This window comes from Saccostrea echinata, unplaced genomic scaffold (assembly GCF_033153115.1).
Source record: "Saccostrea echinata isolate AGI-Se365-2 ecotype Australia unplaced genomic scaffold, CSIRO_AGI_Sech_v1 ptg000085l, whole genome shotgun sequence".
NCBI classification, from domain to species: Eukaryota; Metazoa; Mollusca; class Bivalvia; order Ostreida; family Ostreidae; genus Saccostrea; species Saccostrea echinata.
Window position 1 is genome coordinate 282,620 of NW_026889834.1, and position 16,720 is coordinate 299,339.

General features: G+C 31.1%; 2 protein-coding genes across 2 annotated transcripts; one reads left to right on the forward strand and one right to left on the reverse strand.

Annotated features, from left to right (window-relative positions):
- The first annotated feature begins 118 nt into the window (after positions 1-118).
- On the forward strand, positions 119-2,855 carry LOC133176946 (putative nuclease HARBI1). Its single transcript, XM_061312009.1, has 4 exons — positions 119-211; positions 342-453; positions 1,155-1,517; positions 2,824-2,855. Exons 1-4 carry the CDS (start codon positions 119-121, stop codon positions 2,853-2,855), a joined length of 600 nt encoding a protein of 199 aa, XP_061167993.1.
- Positions 2,856-8,917: 6,062 nt separating this feature from the next.
- LOC133176947 (myb/SANT-like DNA-binding domain-containing protein 4) lies at positions 8,918-11,307 on the reverse strand. The gene is made up of 6 exons (XM_061312011.1): positions 11,123-11,307; positions 10,208-10,275; positions 9,817-9,966; positions 9,601-9,681; positions 9,111-9,270; positions 8,918-8,921 (listed from the first exon to the last, which is right to left on the reverse strand). The coding sequence occupies exons 1-6, from the start codon at positions 11,305-11,307 to the stop codon at positions 8,918-8,920; spliced, it is 648 nt and encodes a 215-aa protein (XP_061167995.1).
- Positions 11,308-16,720: the final 5,413 nt, after the last annotated feature.

A 16,720-nucleotide genomic window follows, 5' to 3' on the forward strand; every position in this document is an offset into this window, starting at 1 on the left:
AATTCAAGACTTTTCTAATAGAAGATGGCTATCATTTTCCCTTATTAGTTGCAACATTCTTCATGTTTTTTTTAATGTGTTCACATGGTTACTTATTTCATGGTCCTAGGTTTTCCAAATGTCCTCGGGTGCATTGATGAAAATTCAGGCACCTTCAGAAAATGAACCAGATTTCTTGAATAGAAAAGGGTACCATTCTCTAAATGTACAGGTAATTTGTTTTAATTATTTTGAATTATAATTATTTGCACTGGCCATCGTAAAATTAATATTTTTTAAAGATTTTTAAAAATTATAAAAATCTCTATCGAGTAATAATATTTAATTATTCGTATTATCAGATGATCTCCGATGGCAAATTTAGAATTTTGAACTGTGTCGCCAAGTGGCCTGGAAGTGTACATGACAGCAGGATTTACCGAGACAGTCATATAAGCATTGCCTTTGAAAATGGTAACTTCATTTGTAAAGTTTTGTTAAATTGAATAATTATTGAAATCGGTATATATACATGTATATGGAAAGAAATCCCATTTTTCGACAGCGATAAATTCTACAAAATTCTTTAAACGTGTGATGCTAATCATCGATATTTCCCTAAGAGTGGCAAATTGGAACAACTTTTGGGGTTTGGATTCAAAAGTTTTAAGATCTAATGAAGAAGATGAAGATAACGAACTGCGATCGATCTCATAAAAACTAGGCATATACATGTACAAACAATACAATTCTGTGAACGATTATCTGATAAAAACTAGGCATATACATGTACAAACAATACAATTCTGTGAACAGGGCTTAAACAAAGAGTTGTACATGTACCAACATAAAAGCACCTGACATTTGACCCAAATATTTGTAAATGTCATTGTAATTCAATATATACCACATACGTTTTCTATTTTATTATTGAGTGCATATATTAAGGACCCCCCCCCCCCTTTCCAAGGTTGAAAACCATTCTTTACTGCTATTGACAATTATTGCCTGGGTCACTACCGTGGAAAATCACCGATTAGCGCTTATTGCACTTTTACTGAGTTCACTCAAAAATTAGAGTGCTATTTTTTTTTGCCACGGTTTGATTAAAAAAAAGGGGGGGGGGCACAAATATGATACTTTCAAGTAATCTTATACATTTCTTTATATTTAAGGACAATATCCAGGACTACTCTTGGGGGACTCTGGTTACCCTTGCAAACCCCACCTAATGACACCGTACCCCGTCCCTTCAAATGATGCGGAAGCAAGATTTAACAATGCTCACGCTAGAACCAGAGTTGTCATCGAACAGACCTTTGGCATCTTGAAGAAGAGATTTCCATGTCTCCACAGCGGCTTAAGAACAACTCCTGAAAAGGCGTGTGATATCACTCTGGCCTGTGCAGTTTTGCACAATATAGGAATAGATCATAATGACATACTGGATATTGATGATGGCGTATATATCAACCAAGGGGATGTAAATTTTAATGTTAGGGATCAGTGGGATGGCAAAGATGCTAGAAATTACATATGTAGGTCGTTTTTTTCATAAAGTATTATGCCACAACTGTATCCCTGGTACAGTTGTCTATACATGTATGATATTTCCATTTGAGTTTATATAGAGTTTACAAATCATAATAGACTAGTGTGGAAACAGAATAACAGGATTTGAACAGCATGTGAATGCAGATATACATAATTTATTGTGCCCCCTTAATTATAGATTCGAGGGTACATGTATTTAGTTTTTGCCCTGTCCGTCCGTCTGTCTGTTTGTCCGCAAAAACTTTAACCATGTCCATAACTTTTGATTGGTTGAAGCTATAACTTTCATATTTCAGGTGTATTCCTTGTGACAGGAACAATCTTTGGGTACCAACAAATTTGACATTTTGACCTTGATTTTGGAGTTTTACCCACTTTAAAAACAACTTTATCCTGGGCCATAACTTCCGAATGGTTGTTGTTTAGGCTTGTATATTCATTAAGACAGGTCCTTATCTTTTATAACAACACTTTTGATCTTTTGACCTAGACCTTGGACTTTGACCTTCGCCAAAAGCTGTCATACAGGGGGAATCAGTGTTTTACAAACAAATCTTGATTTATATTATGCATGCTATACAACCTTTTGGGTTATAAGTGGTAAAAACAATTTATATGGCATTGAAATATAGATTTAAGTAAAAAAAATTTCAGTACAACGATGAACACTTTGAAAATATTTTTGAACTTCTTAAAAATTACCAGTAATGATATATCAGATATCAATAAAAGAAAATGCAAGTAACTAATTATGTAATTGTTTATTATATTAACGCTGTACCGCTACATGTATCACTGTACACACAGGATATTATAAATTAAATTTTTTAGAAAATTAGTGAATTCAGTGAATTAAGAAAATAAAATAAGAAAAAAGCTAAAATTATGGGTACAGTATTTAGAACAGAGATATACACTGAGAATTTTTGAGCGAGTATCTGTATGATTTTTTTTTAGAACATTTATGAAATGATGAAAGATGAAACATTTCTCTTGCAAAATAATTATACAAATGTAACACATTCTTTTGGTCAAATTCCATATAATTAACTTATGATGATTAAACAAAATAAAAATACTAATACCAGTACTACATGTATATTTACATAATACACAATTATCTTTAAAATCTTGACATGTAATAATCAAACAGTGATTTCTTAATCAATGTCCAATAAATTTACACCAAAAACTTGCTGAGAGTTTTTTTTCTTTATAAATGAACACAAGCATTTAGATAGCAGATTTAGTGATGGAATCATTAATAAGGCAAGACATTTTTTATTACAGGGTATCTGGATATAAGGATGTCTGTCTCATAGGAAGGAACCATAACTCTTGAAAATATCATTTATTTGGATGTCTTAAAATTTTGCTTTATTTGAAATCAATTAATTGTGTGCACCAATTTTTAGTTCATGCTTTTAAAATAATCAAAGATCCACTTAGTTTAAAAACTTTAAAACAGTCTTATAAATAATTGACAAGTGCTCCCTTTACAAGAACAAAAATTAACATTCTGTAACATGTAATTTTCTGTAAAATTTGTTACAATTCTTTTGAAACCTTGCAGTATTTAATATCTCAGAAAGAAAATTTCTGTTCAAGAAGAGTTCATGAATAGATGCATTTTGCTAAAATGTGGCTAGAAAATGTTTATATACATGTGTATCTATCTTTACCACTTACAACATATTTTTTATAATACTATAATGTTGTTTTAGTATTTAATAGTGGTAATAAAATATTTTATTATTTTAAAAAATTGTTTTATTTTATTATTTAAAGAAAAAAAAGTTTCATGCAAATGAACAATAAAAAAAAAAATCAATACATGTACCCGGTATCATCTTAAAGTGGAGAGTCTAAGAAAGGTGAAATAAATCATCATGTTAAAAATATAGCAAATAGTAAATAAGATCCGGGACTAAAAAATCCGACCGTATTCCCACCGACGTTAGTTGACAGTAATGTTTATCCGGTGTCATAAGCATTGACTTTTTTCCAAACAGTGACTCACTAGATCACGGTAGTCAACTTAATTGTTTTTTGTGGAATTTTTTTTTAACTGTTGATAATCATTATCTGACTTACTGTATTGTTGCTTTTTCTGTGCTCTTTCTTTCTTTCTTTTCTATATCTCTATCTCTGTAGTAGACTTATATTCAATATCATGAGGTCACCTCCACGGTTCCGTTGGGTATCTAAACGTTTTTGCGTAATTATATCAAATGGTTAAAATTCTATCAGTAAATTGCCAAGGTTTAGGTGATATTGCAAAACGCAAGGATGTTTTCAATTATTTAAGAGCGTTGAAATATAACATTTACTGTTTGCAAGACACACACTTTTCCTGTGATATCGAAAATGAAGTAAGAAATTTATGGGGATATCAGTGCTTTTTTAGCTCATATACTACAAACTCCAGGGGAGTTGCAATTCTGATAAATAATAACTTTGATTTTAAACCCCTTGTAGAAAAGGGTGATGTTGATGGAAACTATATTTTGCTTAAAGCATGTAATTATAGAGGTATTCTCTTTAGAGAAGTGGACAGGCTTTCGCCTACATCCACTTCTCTTCGCAAGTCTTCATGTTTTGATTCTGGAAAACGTGTAAATCTCGAACCGGTGACGGTCTACACTTCAACTGATATTTCGTCTAAAATACGTCTGAATGTACGTAATAGACGTGTTATATTATCAATTTTAACATAAATACACACAATTGTCACAAGAAAACTGACCTTTAAGTATTGTTAATCCATTTTCACAAGTTCTCCATCCCGGATTTAAACTAATGTTTATCTACCACAGCTTATTAGAAAAAATTGAAAATTTTAAGTCGGATAATTTGGAAAAATTGGCGAAGACGTATTTTAATGTTCAAAAAAAGTTTTTGACAATTCACTTTTGATTTAGCATATTATTCAAAATTAATATTATTACCTATACTTATATTTACTATTTTAATACAATTTAAATGTAAATTTGAGCTTAAAAAATACTTCATTACTTCCTCACTGACAATACTAATATTTTCTTTTATTTTTAAACGATATTAACTCTACCTTTCCCGAGAAATGAAAAAAAAAAAAATTTAAAACAAAGATCAAAAGAATTTGAACGAAACTTGAGGAAATACTTTCTCGTTAGTTTATACAGAGTAGACGATTTCTCTCGTTTCATTATTATTTTGTAAAAATAGTTTCCATTTTTATCCGAATTAGAGATTTTTGAATACTTCAAGAGTTACTTGCACATAATTTAAATCCGGGATGGAGAACTTGTGAAAATGGATTAACAATACTTAAAGGTCAGTTTTCTTGTGACAATTGTGTGTATTTATGTTAAAATTGATAATATAACACGTCTATTACGTACATTCAGACGTATTTTAGACGAAATATCAGTTGAAGTGTAGACCGTCACCGGTTCGAGATTTACACGTTTTCCAGAATCAAAACATGAAGGCTTGCGAAGAGAAGTGGATGTAGGCGAAAGCCTGTCCACTTCTCTAAAGAGAATAGTATAGAGGGACACGAAGTATTGATATGCACTATACATGGGCCTAATAATGACACACCACTCTTCTATGAAAACATACAAAATCACATTGAGGATATGCACTGTAGTAATTTTATCTGGTGTGGTGATTTTAATCTAGTTTTAAACCCAGAATTAGATTATTATAATTATAAATCTATCAATAATCCAAAGGCAAGAGAAAAGGTTTTGGAAATAATAGAAAATAGCTGTTATATTGACCCTTTTCGACAATTACATGAAAATGTTCGTAGATACTCTTGGAGAAGGAAAAACTCCTTTGAAACAAAGTCGTTTAGATTTCTTTTTAATATCAGAGTCCCTTTTGTCAGGTTTAGAAAAATGTACTATAGAATCTAGCTACAGATCAGACCACTCCATGATATCATTGTCTATAGCCTTTAACGACTTTAAGAAAGGAAGGGGTCTATGGAAGTTTAACAATTCTTTACTTCATGATGAAAAATATCTGGAATGCATCAAAAAAGTTATCTTAGAAGTTAAAAAACAATATGCAATTCCAGTATACAATTTTGATAACATAAATAATATTTTAGATTCAGACATTTTCTTCACTATTGATGGTCAATTATTCCTTGAAACCCTGCTCTTTGAAATAAGGGGTAAAACTATTTCCTATGCAACTTATATCAAAAAGAAGAATGAAAATAAGGAGAAAGAATTAATAGAAAATATTAGAATATTGGAAGAAAATGCTAGTGAAAATAATATTGAAGAATTGTGTAGTAAAAAGCAAGAATTAGAGAACATTCGAAAACATAAGTTACAGGGTACATATATCAGAAGTAGAGCAAAATGGGTTGAGGAAGGTGAAAAACCATCACATTATTTTTGTACACTAGAATCCAGAAACTTTACTAGTAAGATCATACCAAGATTGGAGGATAATAATGGAAATGTTATTAATGACCAATCAGAAATTTTGAGGGAAACAAAATCATTTTATGAACAGTTATATACAAAAAGTACAGTAACTACAAATATTGATTTATTCAGCAAGTTAAGCAATAAAGAAATACCTAAGCTTTCATGCAAAGAGTCAGAATCTATAGAGGGTGAAATTACTATGGGGGAGGCCTCTTCTACGCTTTACAAAATGAAATCAAATAAATCCCCTGGATCGGATGGGTTTTCTGCTGAATTTTTCAAGATGTTTTGGAAATATATTGTTTTTTTTGTAGTTAGATCTATTAATTATGGATATAAGAATAACAGTCTGTCTATTACACAAAGACATGGTGTCATTACTTTGTTACCAAAAGGTGACAAGCCAAGACAATACTTAAAGAATTGGCGACCTATTACTTTGTTAAATACCGTCTATAAAATTGCATCTGGGTCTATTGCTAACAGAGTAAAATGTTATTTAGATAAAATAATTAATCAAGATCAAACAGGCTTCATTTCCAATAGATATATAGGAGAAAACACAAGGCTAATTTACGACATAATGCATTACACTGAGGAAGAAAATATACCTGAACTATTACTACTTATTGACTTTGAAAAAGCCTTTGATACTTTATCATGGAGCTTTATACAAGGTGCACTTAACTTTTTTAACTTTGGTCCTTCAATTAAGAAGTGGGTATCGCTTTTTAATACAGACATTACATCTGCAATAAACCAAGGTGGTAATCTCTCTGATAGAATTAACATTCAGAGGGGTTGCAGACAGGGCGATCCTTTGTCACCATATATATTTATTATATGTGCTGAAATTTTAGCAATCCAAATTAGATTAAATAAAAATATTAAAGGTATTACTGTAAACAATATTGAAAAAAAGATTTCTCAGCTGATGATACATCAATCATTCTTGATGGTAGTAAAGAGTCCCTCACACAAACATTGGAAACATTAAAGGAATTTTCAGAAATGTCTGGATTACATATTAACTATGTCAAAACTCACATAGTGTGGATAGGTTCTAAAAAGTTTAGTGATGAAATTTTATTGCCAAACTACAAACTTAACTGGGGAACTACCAGATTTACTCTTCTAGGAATACATTTTGATGTAGAATTGGATAAGGTACAACAATTAAATTATGAACCAAAATTAGTACATATTAAATCAATACTTAAACAATGGGAGAAAAGGTATTTAACTCCCATAGGGAAAATTACAGTCATTAAAACATTAGTTTTACCTTTATTAAATCATATTTTAATGTCAATCCCAAATCCTTCTGAACTGTATTGTAAGGAATTGGAAAAAATCTTTTTCTCATTTATATGGAATAACTCAACGCATAGAGTAAAAAAAGAAGTAATTGTAAAAAAATATGAAGATGGAGGTTTGAAAATGTTAAATCTGATGTCTTTTATAGCTTCCATGAAATTATTTTGGATAAGGCATCTCATCTTTACAAATAGGGGGATTGAACACCTCATTCCAAAATTCAATCTGAACAAATTTTTAAGTTGTGGAATTGAATACACTACAACCTTCTTAAAAACATTGAAGAATAAATTTTGGACAGACGTTTTTAAGTCATGGATAATGTTACAAAACCTTGAAAAAAAGTTTGATGTTGCTGGTGACTCACCATTATTTTACAATCCACATTTACATATTGGTGTAAAACCATTTTATAATAAACAAATGTTTGACAGTAACATTAGACAACTTAATGATATCATAAATGAGGATGGTTCACTCTTTACTTATGAGTGTTTCTGTAACACCTATCCAAATATAAAGATTAATTTTTTAGAATACAATAGTATTATTCATGCTATAAAGGCTTGGATGAAAAATTCTGGTAAGGAAAAAACAATAAAAAAGCTCACTAACCCATTAATTATGTCAAATATCTACACAGTAATGAAATGTAAAAAATCTAAATGCTATTATGAAATCCTTAATCAAAATTCTTCTGTTGCAGCAGGTAAAACACATTGGAGTGAGCTTCTAGAAATTGAAATTAAGGAATGGAAAAAAATTCACATAATACCCTTCAGAGTAACAAAAGACTGTAAACTCCAATGGTTCCAATATAGGATTATAAACAAAATTTTAGCAACAAATTCATTCTTATTCAAAATTAAGAAAAATGACTGTAAGTTCTGCAGTTTTTGCCACACCGAGGAGGAAACAATAGAACACCTTTTGTGGGAATGCAATAGTACACAAATTTTTCTAGAAGAATTTGTTCATTTACTTGAAGATAAGACTGGTCTAAGGATTAGAGTTACTAAGAAATCTTTTATTTTAGGGTTTATTGATGAAAACACTGATGTTCAAAATGCTATTCTTCTTTGGCTTAAATATTATATTTATACTGCAAGATGCACCCAGAAACCTATTAATGTACATACTGCAATATCACAAATGAAGTTTCATTATGAAACACAAAAATTTATTTCTTATAAGAATGGTGGAAAGGAAAAGTTTGATACCCAGTGGAACAGGTGGAACCTACTATTCTCTTAACTCTCTCTCTCTCTCATAAAATAAAAACGCACTTCTGCTTCTGAAACTTGATGTATGTGTATAATGTTATGTATGTTGTGTGAATAAAAAAAAAAGTAGCATCCATGTATTAAAAAATACATTTTTGTTCCTATATAAATGGAGATTAAAGTTTATGACAGATGTACATGTACAGATGGCAAATTTAGAATAACTGATTCTCAGGCACTACAAAAAAATTGTCCCCTAATCTTTGACCTCAGGCATAATGTAAAGAAAATTCAACATTTGTAGTTGAATGAGGAATTTATTTCACTCATGACACAGGATTTTTGGAAAAAATATTTTTACTCTGCTAGTACTCATGAAAAAAGTCCCATTAATGAAAATAAATTCCGTATTCAACTAGTAAACATTTAATATACTTTGTATACTCATATATGTAGGCCTACAGTGAATTTCTTTCTTTATAAAACTTATTGTTCTGAATTTCTTTTTGATTGTGAAGTTTCATTAATTTTCTTTTTTAAGAACAATGTTTTGATTCTATAATATTCAGCTTCTTCCTTCAGCTTGATTGTCTCCTGAATATACTTCTCCCTCTCTGCCTTAAGGGTCTTAATCTCCTCATCCTTCATGGTTTTCCTCCTTTTGGATGTCTTAGTTGAGATAGTTGATGGCAACTGTAGATCAATAATTTGACCAAACTGGGTGCTGTCATTTATAGGAATTTCCAGGTTTGTACATGAAATACCTAAAAAGAATAAGCAAATGTAATATGTTCTTTTATTAGATAAAAATATCAAAACATAAAAATTGCATTATTCATATTAATTATCATACTTTGATGTAAATTACTAGAATCCGAATGGTCATTTAGATTTGGAGCCCTTGAGGGCATACAAGTAAATATTTATCTTTTCCTTGCATTGATGCTGACAGTTTAGTATAATTCTTTACACAAATATTGCATGAAGCTGAGGGTAACAATGGTTGACAATGATTTTTTCAACTATGTATGAATCTATTATCATTACATCTAATTAAAACAAACAAATTAACATTACAAATATTAAGTTCTTACTGTTTCCTAAGCAAGTATCTCCACTAGCTAGCACCTCTGAGAATGAATCACCAGCAGTACTTTGAAGACAACCAAGAACTACTGAAAAATAGTGATATGGATTATAAAAATGTAATACCTGTCCTTTCTTATACCCAATATGTAATTAACGGATGTCTTATCAAACCTTAGGTATAAATATTTTTTTTAGCTACCGATACTTAAATAATAAAATACCTTCTTCTGTATCATGACCTGAAGACAGACCACAAAGATTGGGTCTGTCTTCAAGATGATTTAGTATTTCTGTTTCCACTGGAGAAGGAGAGGGAAGTTTTGGACCTCCACCAGTGACAGGACGTCTAATTGCATCTGATTTTTCTTTAGCTGCATAAAAACAAAATATTAATATTGTCATCCATAATTTTGCCATTACTTATTGGAGAGATTTCCCAGAGAAACAAAATCATAAGATTTTTTAATATACCTGAAAATCCTCCATTCATATATTTAGGTTATCATAAAAGTGTCTCTTAAATTGAAGGCTATAAGTGATATATGGACACATTTTAAAAACAGGTGAAAAAATTAAATAAATAATTGATTAATAAAATTCTAAATACTGTACCTCTTTGTTTGATGTTTGCATATTGCTTCCGGACTTCTTCAACAGTTCTTTCAACTGTATCGGACTGTCTGTAATCAATTTATAATATTTTATTTGTGAAGGTATTTTCCACAACAAGCTTTCAAAAATGATATATACAAGGGTACCTATTTCCAGTATTTTAAAACAAATGCAAATGACACTGAGCTTGAAATAAGATTGAACTTTAAATAGGCAGTTTTTATTTCATTTCAAATGCGTTTATTCTATTAAATAAAGAAAAAAATTATAGAAATTTTAACTTTACTAGTCTATAATCTGAATTTAGTAAAATAAAGAGGGGTAACTCTCACTATACAGCACTGTATAAATATATAATAGATGTACAAAATGTACGAGTACTTTCTGAATTTTGCTAGGGAAAAGACTTCTGTAGATTGATGCTCACGAATGTTAACTTTCATGTTAATAACCATTATGCCAATCTACGTGTCTGGTCCCTGCCCTTTGCATTCGGTGGACAATCTAGTTGTCAACCCGCATTGCCTCCGTGTAGAGAAGTGTAGCCGCTGACTTGTCATATTAAATCATTGTGTATTTTTTTTTAAATAATACAGAAAACAATGTAGGCCTATAATCATGCTACACAACCTCTCTGTCCAAGTATATACCTAGATATATAGCAATTTTAAAATGACTGAACTTTTTGAATGTCCGTTTGTTGTCTCAAGAACTTGGAATTCCCCTTGATACGTCTGAAAACTTATTATAGCAAATAAGAGGAATAACTCTAATTCTTAAAACAAAACAACACACACACACACACACGAGGCACTCGTTTTCTATTGAAACAATAGTAATACTTATCAATTATGCATAATAAGGCATAATACATTCGTGTTCATGATTATAAAATATACTGCAAATGGTACTTACGCATTCACCGCCTCTGCTACCTCCTCCCACGCCCCCTCTTTGAGTTTCACATTTTTGACACCCCCCGACCCTTTCATTTTTCCGAAGAGGCGGTCCTCGCGTTGTCGGACCGCCTCAACCAAAACCAGTTTTTCCTTCTCGGTCCAATTTGGCCGGCGGGGTGTCTTTGGAACTTTCACTTCCATAATATAGGCCTAGATTGCCGTAGCAGACGATTATTTACATTATTACTATAACCGGAAGTAAGGAGTAAGGCCGCTTATGTGACGTTGAAAAAACTCAGTTGAGAAAAGAAATAAACTTAGCTGAGATTTGACTGAGTTTGTTTCAAGAAACGCGATTTGAGAAAAATCTTAGCTGAGTTTTTTCTCAGGATTTGAGATTGAACTTGAGTAAAAACTTAAGTTTTTTTCGAAAAATCCAAGCCTGGCCAGTAAAGCTAATAAAATAACATTTACTCTCATCAAGAAATAACTTAGTGACAATTATATATAATGAAAAGGGTTTTTCAAAAACAGCGATTTCTTGTTTGTTACACAGATAAAATCATTTAAAAGAATTTTCTAGTGGTTGGCTAAATTAGGAATGTAAGATAAAACTAGAGCATATTATATTTATGCATTGAAATGTAAAAATAAAAACATAACTATGAATGACATTTAAGAACATTTCAAAAGAGAAAGCTTCACTTTGCATTTGATGTTCCCATTGAGAAACAACTTGAAAAAAAAAAATCATAAAACAATTGTCTAAAAATTATCTTACGCTTGCACAATTCTTCAACCTTTTCGTTCCAAACGAAGTCGGACGTACAAAAAATATTTTCAGAAGAAATGGAAGTTCTATAATCTATGTCACATGTATAGGAACACTTATTTCCATTTTTTCTTTGACATCCTGGCCCCAGGTTTCCATTTGGTATTGTTGATGGACATAATCGTACTGAAACAACAATGTTTGTTATATACTTCAATGAAAATCCCGCCTTTTTCTGATGAGACTGAAATTAACTAATCTTGTGCAAGATAAACTTACCACAAAGATCTTTGGTATCGTGACTCCATTCCCCACTTGTATTGCATGTCACATTTAGAGCAGAAGTGTTAACTTCAAAAGGACTGGTACATTGATACGTGCATGTCTCCCCAGCATATGGTTGGCAGTTAATAAGGAGGCCATTTTGGACAGAAGTTGAACAATTAGTACCTGTATTAAATTATTTCATTAATACTTATTTGATGTTGTATGAGTGTGAGCATTTTTTAACACAAAGTGGAATGAAAGTAGTATTCAATGTAACGTCAGTTGAAGTATATAAAACATTAAATAATTAATTATGCTGTGCATTTAACCTTACTGCATAATTTTTTTTTTCGATAAAAAAATAAGAATTAAAATATCTGCATGATCATCGAGTACGCCTTGTTTTTATTACGACATCTGACCCGTTTCCGATCTACATAGTAACTAGAGCGCGCGATTTCCCGAACTCAGACGAGAGAAATTCAGAAAATGGGACGTGCATAGGGAGGCTTTGCCACTCGCAAACGGAAATTTTTGTACAAAAACCAGTCAGAAGCCCAACGGCAGAAGTAGATGCGGTGTCATAGTGACCATATGTATTCAAAAACTGGTAAGAAATTACGTATCCCTTATCGATCTCAGACCATGTATTAATATATCTAGCCATCTGTTGTTGGAATTCCTTTATTTCCAAGGAATCAGCTGTATCAAGATATGTTGAGCGATTAAGTGATTCATGTTGCTTTGTTGATAAAGATTTTCTTCAAAAAGTCCTTTCTTTCGATTAGAGTCATTCCCCGTTGTGAAATAGAAAGTATTTAAACCCGGCATTTATGGAAACAAACTGCTCGGAGATTGCAAGGAAACTAATCTGTAGTGTATGTTGAAGCAAGTTTGGAGATATTTTTATTGAATTAATCAATATTTGTACAAGTTGATAAACTCCAGGTGATATAATCAGCAACCAAGATGAATAATGATAAACATTTTGTCTTCGTTGAGCTATCTGGTGCCCCCCCCCCCCCCCCCCCCCCCCCGAAATGTGGGTGGCACTAGGGATCAACTCATACACTTGTAAGTTCAGAACCAAGTATGAATAGGAGAGATTTTCTGTTGGAAAATATATCTTTAAAATTGAATGAATTTGATTCATCATGTTCATAATACTAATTCTAATTGTGTAGAAAATTTCAACAAAAACATGTCAATATTGCATGGGTCACCACCACGGGCATGCAGTGCAGTGCAATGCAAAACTGGTAGACAAGTCAAATGTTAAGCTTTAATTGATCATCAAAGTTAAACTCGCATTGCAAAAGGATTTTTAATAGCAATTTTATTTCAGATGAATTCCTTTATCTTTATTTATACACACTGTGAGGATTGATAAGGGATACAAATATACATATTGAAAAGTAATGTTAGGATTATGGTGTGAAAAAAAATTGTTGGTCTGCATAAAGTTAACACATATTTTTTTTTTTATTAAGGGGTCTTATTTCTATTTGACAACACAATTTCTTGTCATTTATTAATAACTTTCATGGAAAGTCAAGAAAATGTAGGTCAAAGTGAGAGTCAGGATTTTATATATTAAATGCATTACTGATAATTGTACATAAGGTATGAAAAAAGATAACCAGTTATGATATCTGTATCAGTTAAGTATTAAATCTTGAGCTAATTGCATACAATTTTTGTTTTATACATTTTATATAAATTACATTTGAAAAAATATCCGAAATCTTAAAAAGTACTTTTAAGTTTGTTTTTGAAATAAATAATCAATAGATGAAGAGTGTGGCACTCCCAGTTTTGAAGTTGTGGATCATGATGAGATTGTACCAGCTCATGCAAAGCTGGAGAATTGTGGAGCTTGGTGTCTTTGCGGAAGGATTACAAGTCTGCCAGAAGTGTGGTCTTCCTCTTCAGTTGGCGCATACAACCGCAATACAAACATACGGTCTCTCTGTCATTTTAAAGGTATCATCATGATACCATCATGTCATGTTTAAATCAGAGAATAGACGTCATAACGTCATAGTGTTGTTTACTGACGAAAACTCGCTTAATTTAATGAGCTCTATGAAAAAAAAATAGTTTAAGATAATTACAAAAAATAAAATGAATTAGAAAGGGGCAATTCTAGACATGTTTCCAAAAAAAAAAAAAAAAAAAAAAAAAAATCATCAGATTTGGTGACAGGGCCGATTTTGGTTCCTAACGTACTTTCTTCTTAAGGGGTATATTCACTAATTTAAAGGGATATTATCTAGAAATTTTTTTTAATACATCAAAATCTAACATCATTTTTAGAGGAAATAAAACTAAGTTAATAGTTAATTAATTGTCCTTATATTTCGATTACAATCACTAAATTGGACAAGTTTTGAATAGTTTTGAAATGGATGCAGGTGATTTGAAAGCTCTAGTCATTTCCTTGCCCCTTGGGCAAGTGGCACACAGGTGACGGAGGAGGCCAGTGGGCCTCTTGTTATTATAATGGTTTTAGTATGAAAAATAAAATGACATATATATTTAGTATGAAAATAGAATTGACACACATACAGACACACACTCACACAGACACACACACACACACACAATATATATATATATATATATATATATATATATATATATATATATATATATATATATATATATATATATATATATATATATATATATGTGTGTGTGTGTGTGTGTGTGTGTGTGTGTGTGTGTGTGTAAGGGTGTGTTTGTAAGACCCCGATACTCACTACACGTACTAGGTAACACACCAGCAAGTCACTACATTTTGAAGAGTCACCACTTACACTCATGTAGTGAGTTTTCTAAAGTGTTGAAAACGGAATTTCGCACCGTATATTACCCAGAAAATACAAAATTGTTCATAGTGTGAGTTTCCGGTCTGAACGTGATTTTTTCCACACACATTTTCATGCTGCACCATGGCGTTTACACACTTTCCCCTGATGGATTTTTTGCGCATGCGCACGAGTAACTTCCGTGAAAATGGACATCAACAGTAAAAGTAAGTTATTAACAACATATTTTGACAATTTTTACATAGTACAAAATCCGAATTAACTGTTTTTGACATGTTTTATTATTATTTAGTCGCTTAAAGACCAGAGTACTGATAAAAAAAATTATAACATGATTTTAACAGATTATTTTGTTAGAAATGACATTCAGTTAAGGATGTGAATAAAGTTGCACTTCTTCTAAGGATATTTTCTCTATTACTTGAAATAATTAACTTTAAAATAACGTACCGTGTTTAATGAAATTATTATTTTAAACTTTAAAATCAGTTTTATATGTTACATAACATTTATTAATATTGACTGAATTTCCTCGAAACTCCGACATTTTAAAGTAGTTTGTCAAAGGCAATGCGATTGCAAACAGATAAATTAATAAATTATAGGCCCTAAGTTTGTCTTTTGTGCACTTAACATTAGGGTATTGAAAAAAGTCATTGTGAGTTACTGTTTGTAAAAGTAGGATGAGGGATAATCCGAATTTCCTGATCAAGAATGATAAAAGTGGACTTACCTTTTCTTAAAAAAAATTGTTTAGTAAATAAACGTATGTAAATATTTTAGTTAAAACAAGTGAATCTTTTAGTGTTCTTTTATCCGTTTGTTTGTTTGTTTGTTTTTGTGTTTTTTTATCTGTTTTAAACAATTCATTTTAAATAATGTTGCCTTATCTAATGAGATTATTTCATCATCTCTAATGAAATTATTTCATCATATAATCTCACATTTTATATACCAGTAATTTGACTTTACCAGAACTTCCTGAAAGTTAAGTTTATTTGAAAGAATGAGTTTGATACAATTGCAAAATATTTAAAAGGAAAAATAAAATTCTTTCATATTTGCTTTATATTAAAGAACAAGTAATTAAAATAATTGTTTGCTTGTTTACCATCCCTTTGAAAATTTTTTTATCTCATACTGAGATGCCACCACTTGCCGGTGGAGGGCCAAAAATTTAGACCTGTGCACCCATAAGCAATTATGGATCTTTTTCATGCCAGCGCATACTATGAAACAGAAGCTCGGTATATACTGTCATCCAAAGGACCTGTCCCCATGTCCCGCAATGAGATTCGAATCCGCAGTGTAAGCTGCGACTCCAGAGCAAATTCTATAACCACTACGCATTGTTAGTAATTAAAAAAGATAAATGTGAGTTAAATGGAAAGAATTTTCAAGCTTTCTTTATGCAAAAGGACGGGAGCAAAATAAATCAACATTTTTAGACTAACATTTGGTCGGCTTTCAGTTTTCAGATTATTTCTGCTGCTGTAGGGTCAGTGCTGAGTTTAGTAACTGAGATTCTTTAAATGTGATCATATTTACATGTAAAATTTGTTGAATCAAATTCTTTTTAATTTATTAATTTTTTCCCTTATCTATTTATTCATTTTGCCATTCAATTGAATAGTTTTAATTTTATGACCAATAATGTGTTTTTCTATTTTTAACCTAATTCTTATCAATTAATTTTTCATTTGAACTGCCACCAGACAGGTTGTAACACTCCAATTTTACACTG

Coding starts and splice junctions, on each gene's coding strand:
- LOC133176946 (XM_061312009.1), top strand. CDS start 119: ATGTCCTCGGGTGCATTGATGAAAATTCAGGCACCTTCAGAAAATGAA. Junction 212..341: donor ACCATTCTCTAAATGTACAG/GTAATTTGTTTT, acceptor TCGTATTATCAG/ATGATCTCCGATGGCAAATT. Junction 454..1,154: donor AAGCATTGCCTTTGAAAATG/GTAACTTCATTT, acceptor TTTATATTTAAG/GACAATATCCAGGACTACTC.
- LOC133176947 (XM_061312011.1), bottom strand. CDS start 11,307: ATGGAAGTGAAAGTTCCAAAGACACCCCGCCGGCCAAATTGGACCGAG. Junction 9,967..10,207: donor TGCAAACATCAAACAAAGAG/GTACAGTATTTA, acceptor GTTTTTATGCAG/CTAAAGAAAAATCAGATGCA. Junction 9,271..9,600: donor AGATACTTGCTTAGGAAACA/GTAAGAACTTAA, acceptor TATTCTTTTTAG/GTATTTCATGTACAAACCTG.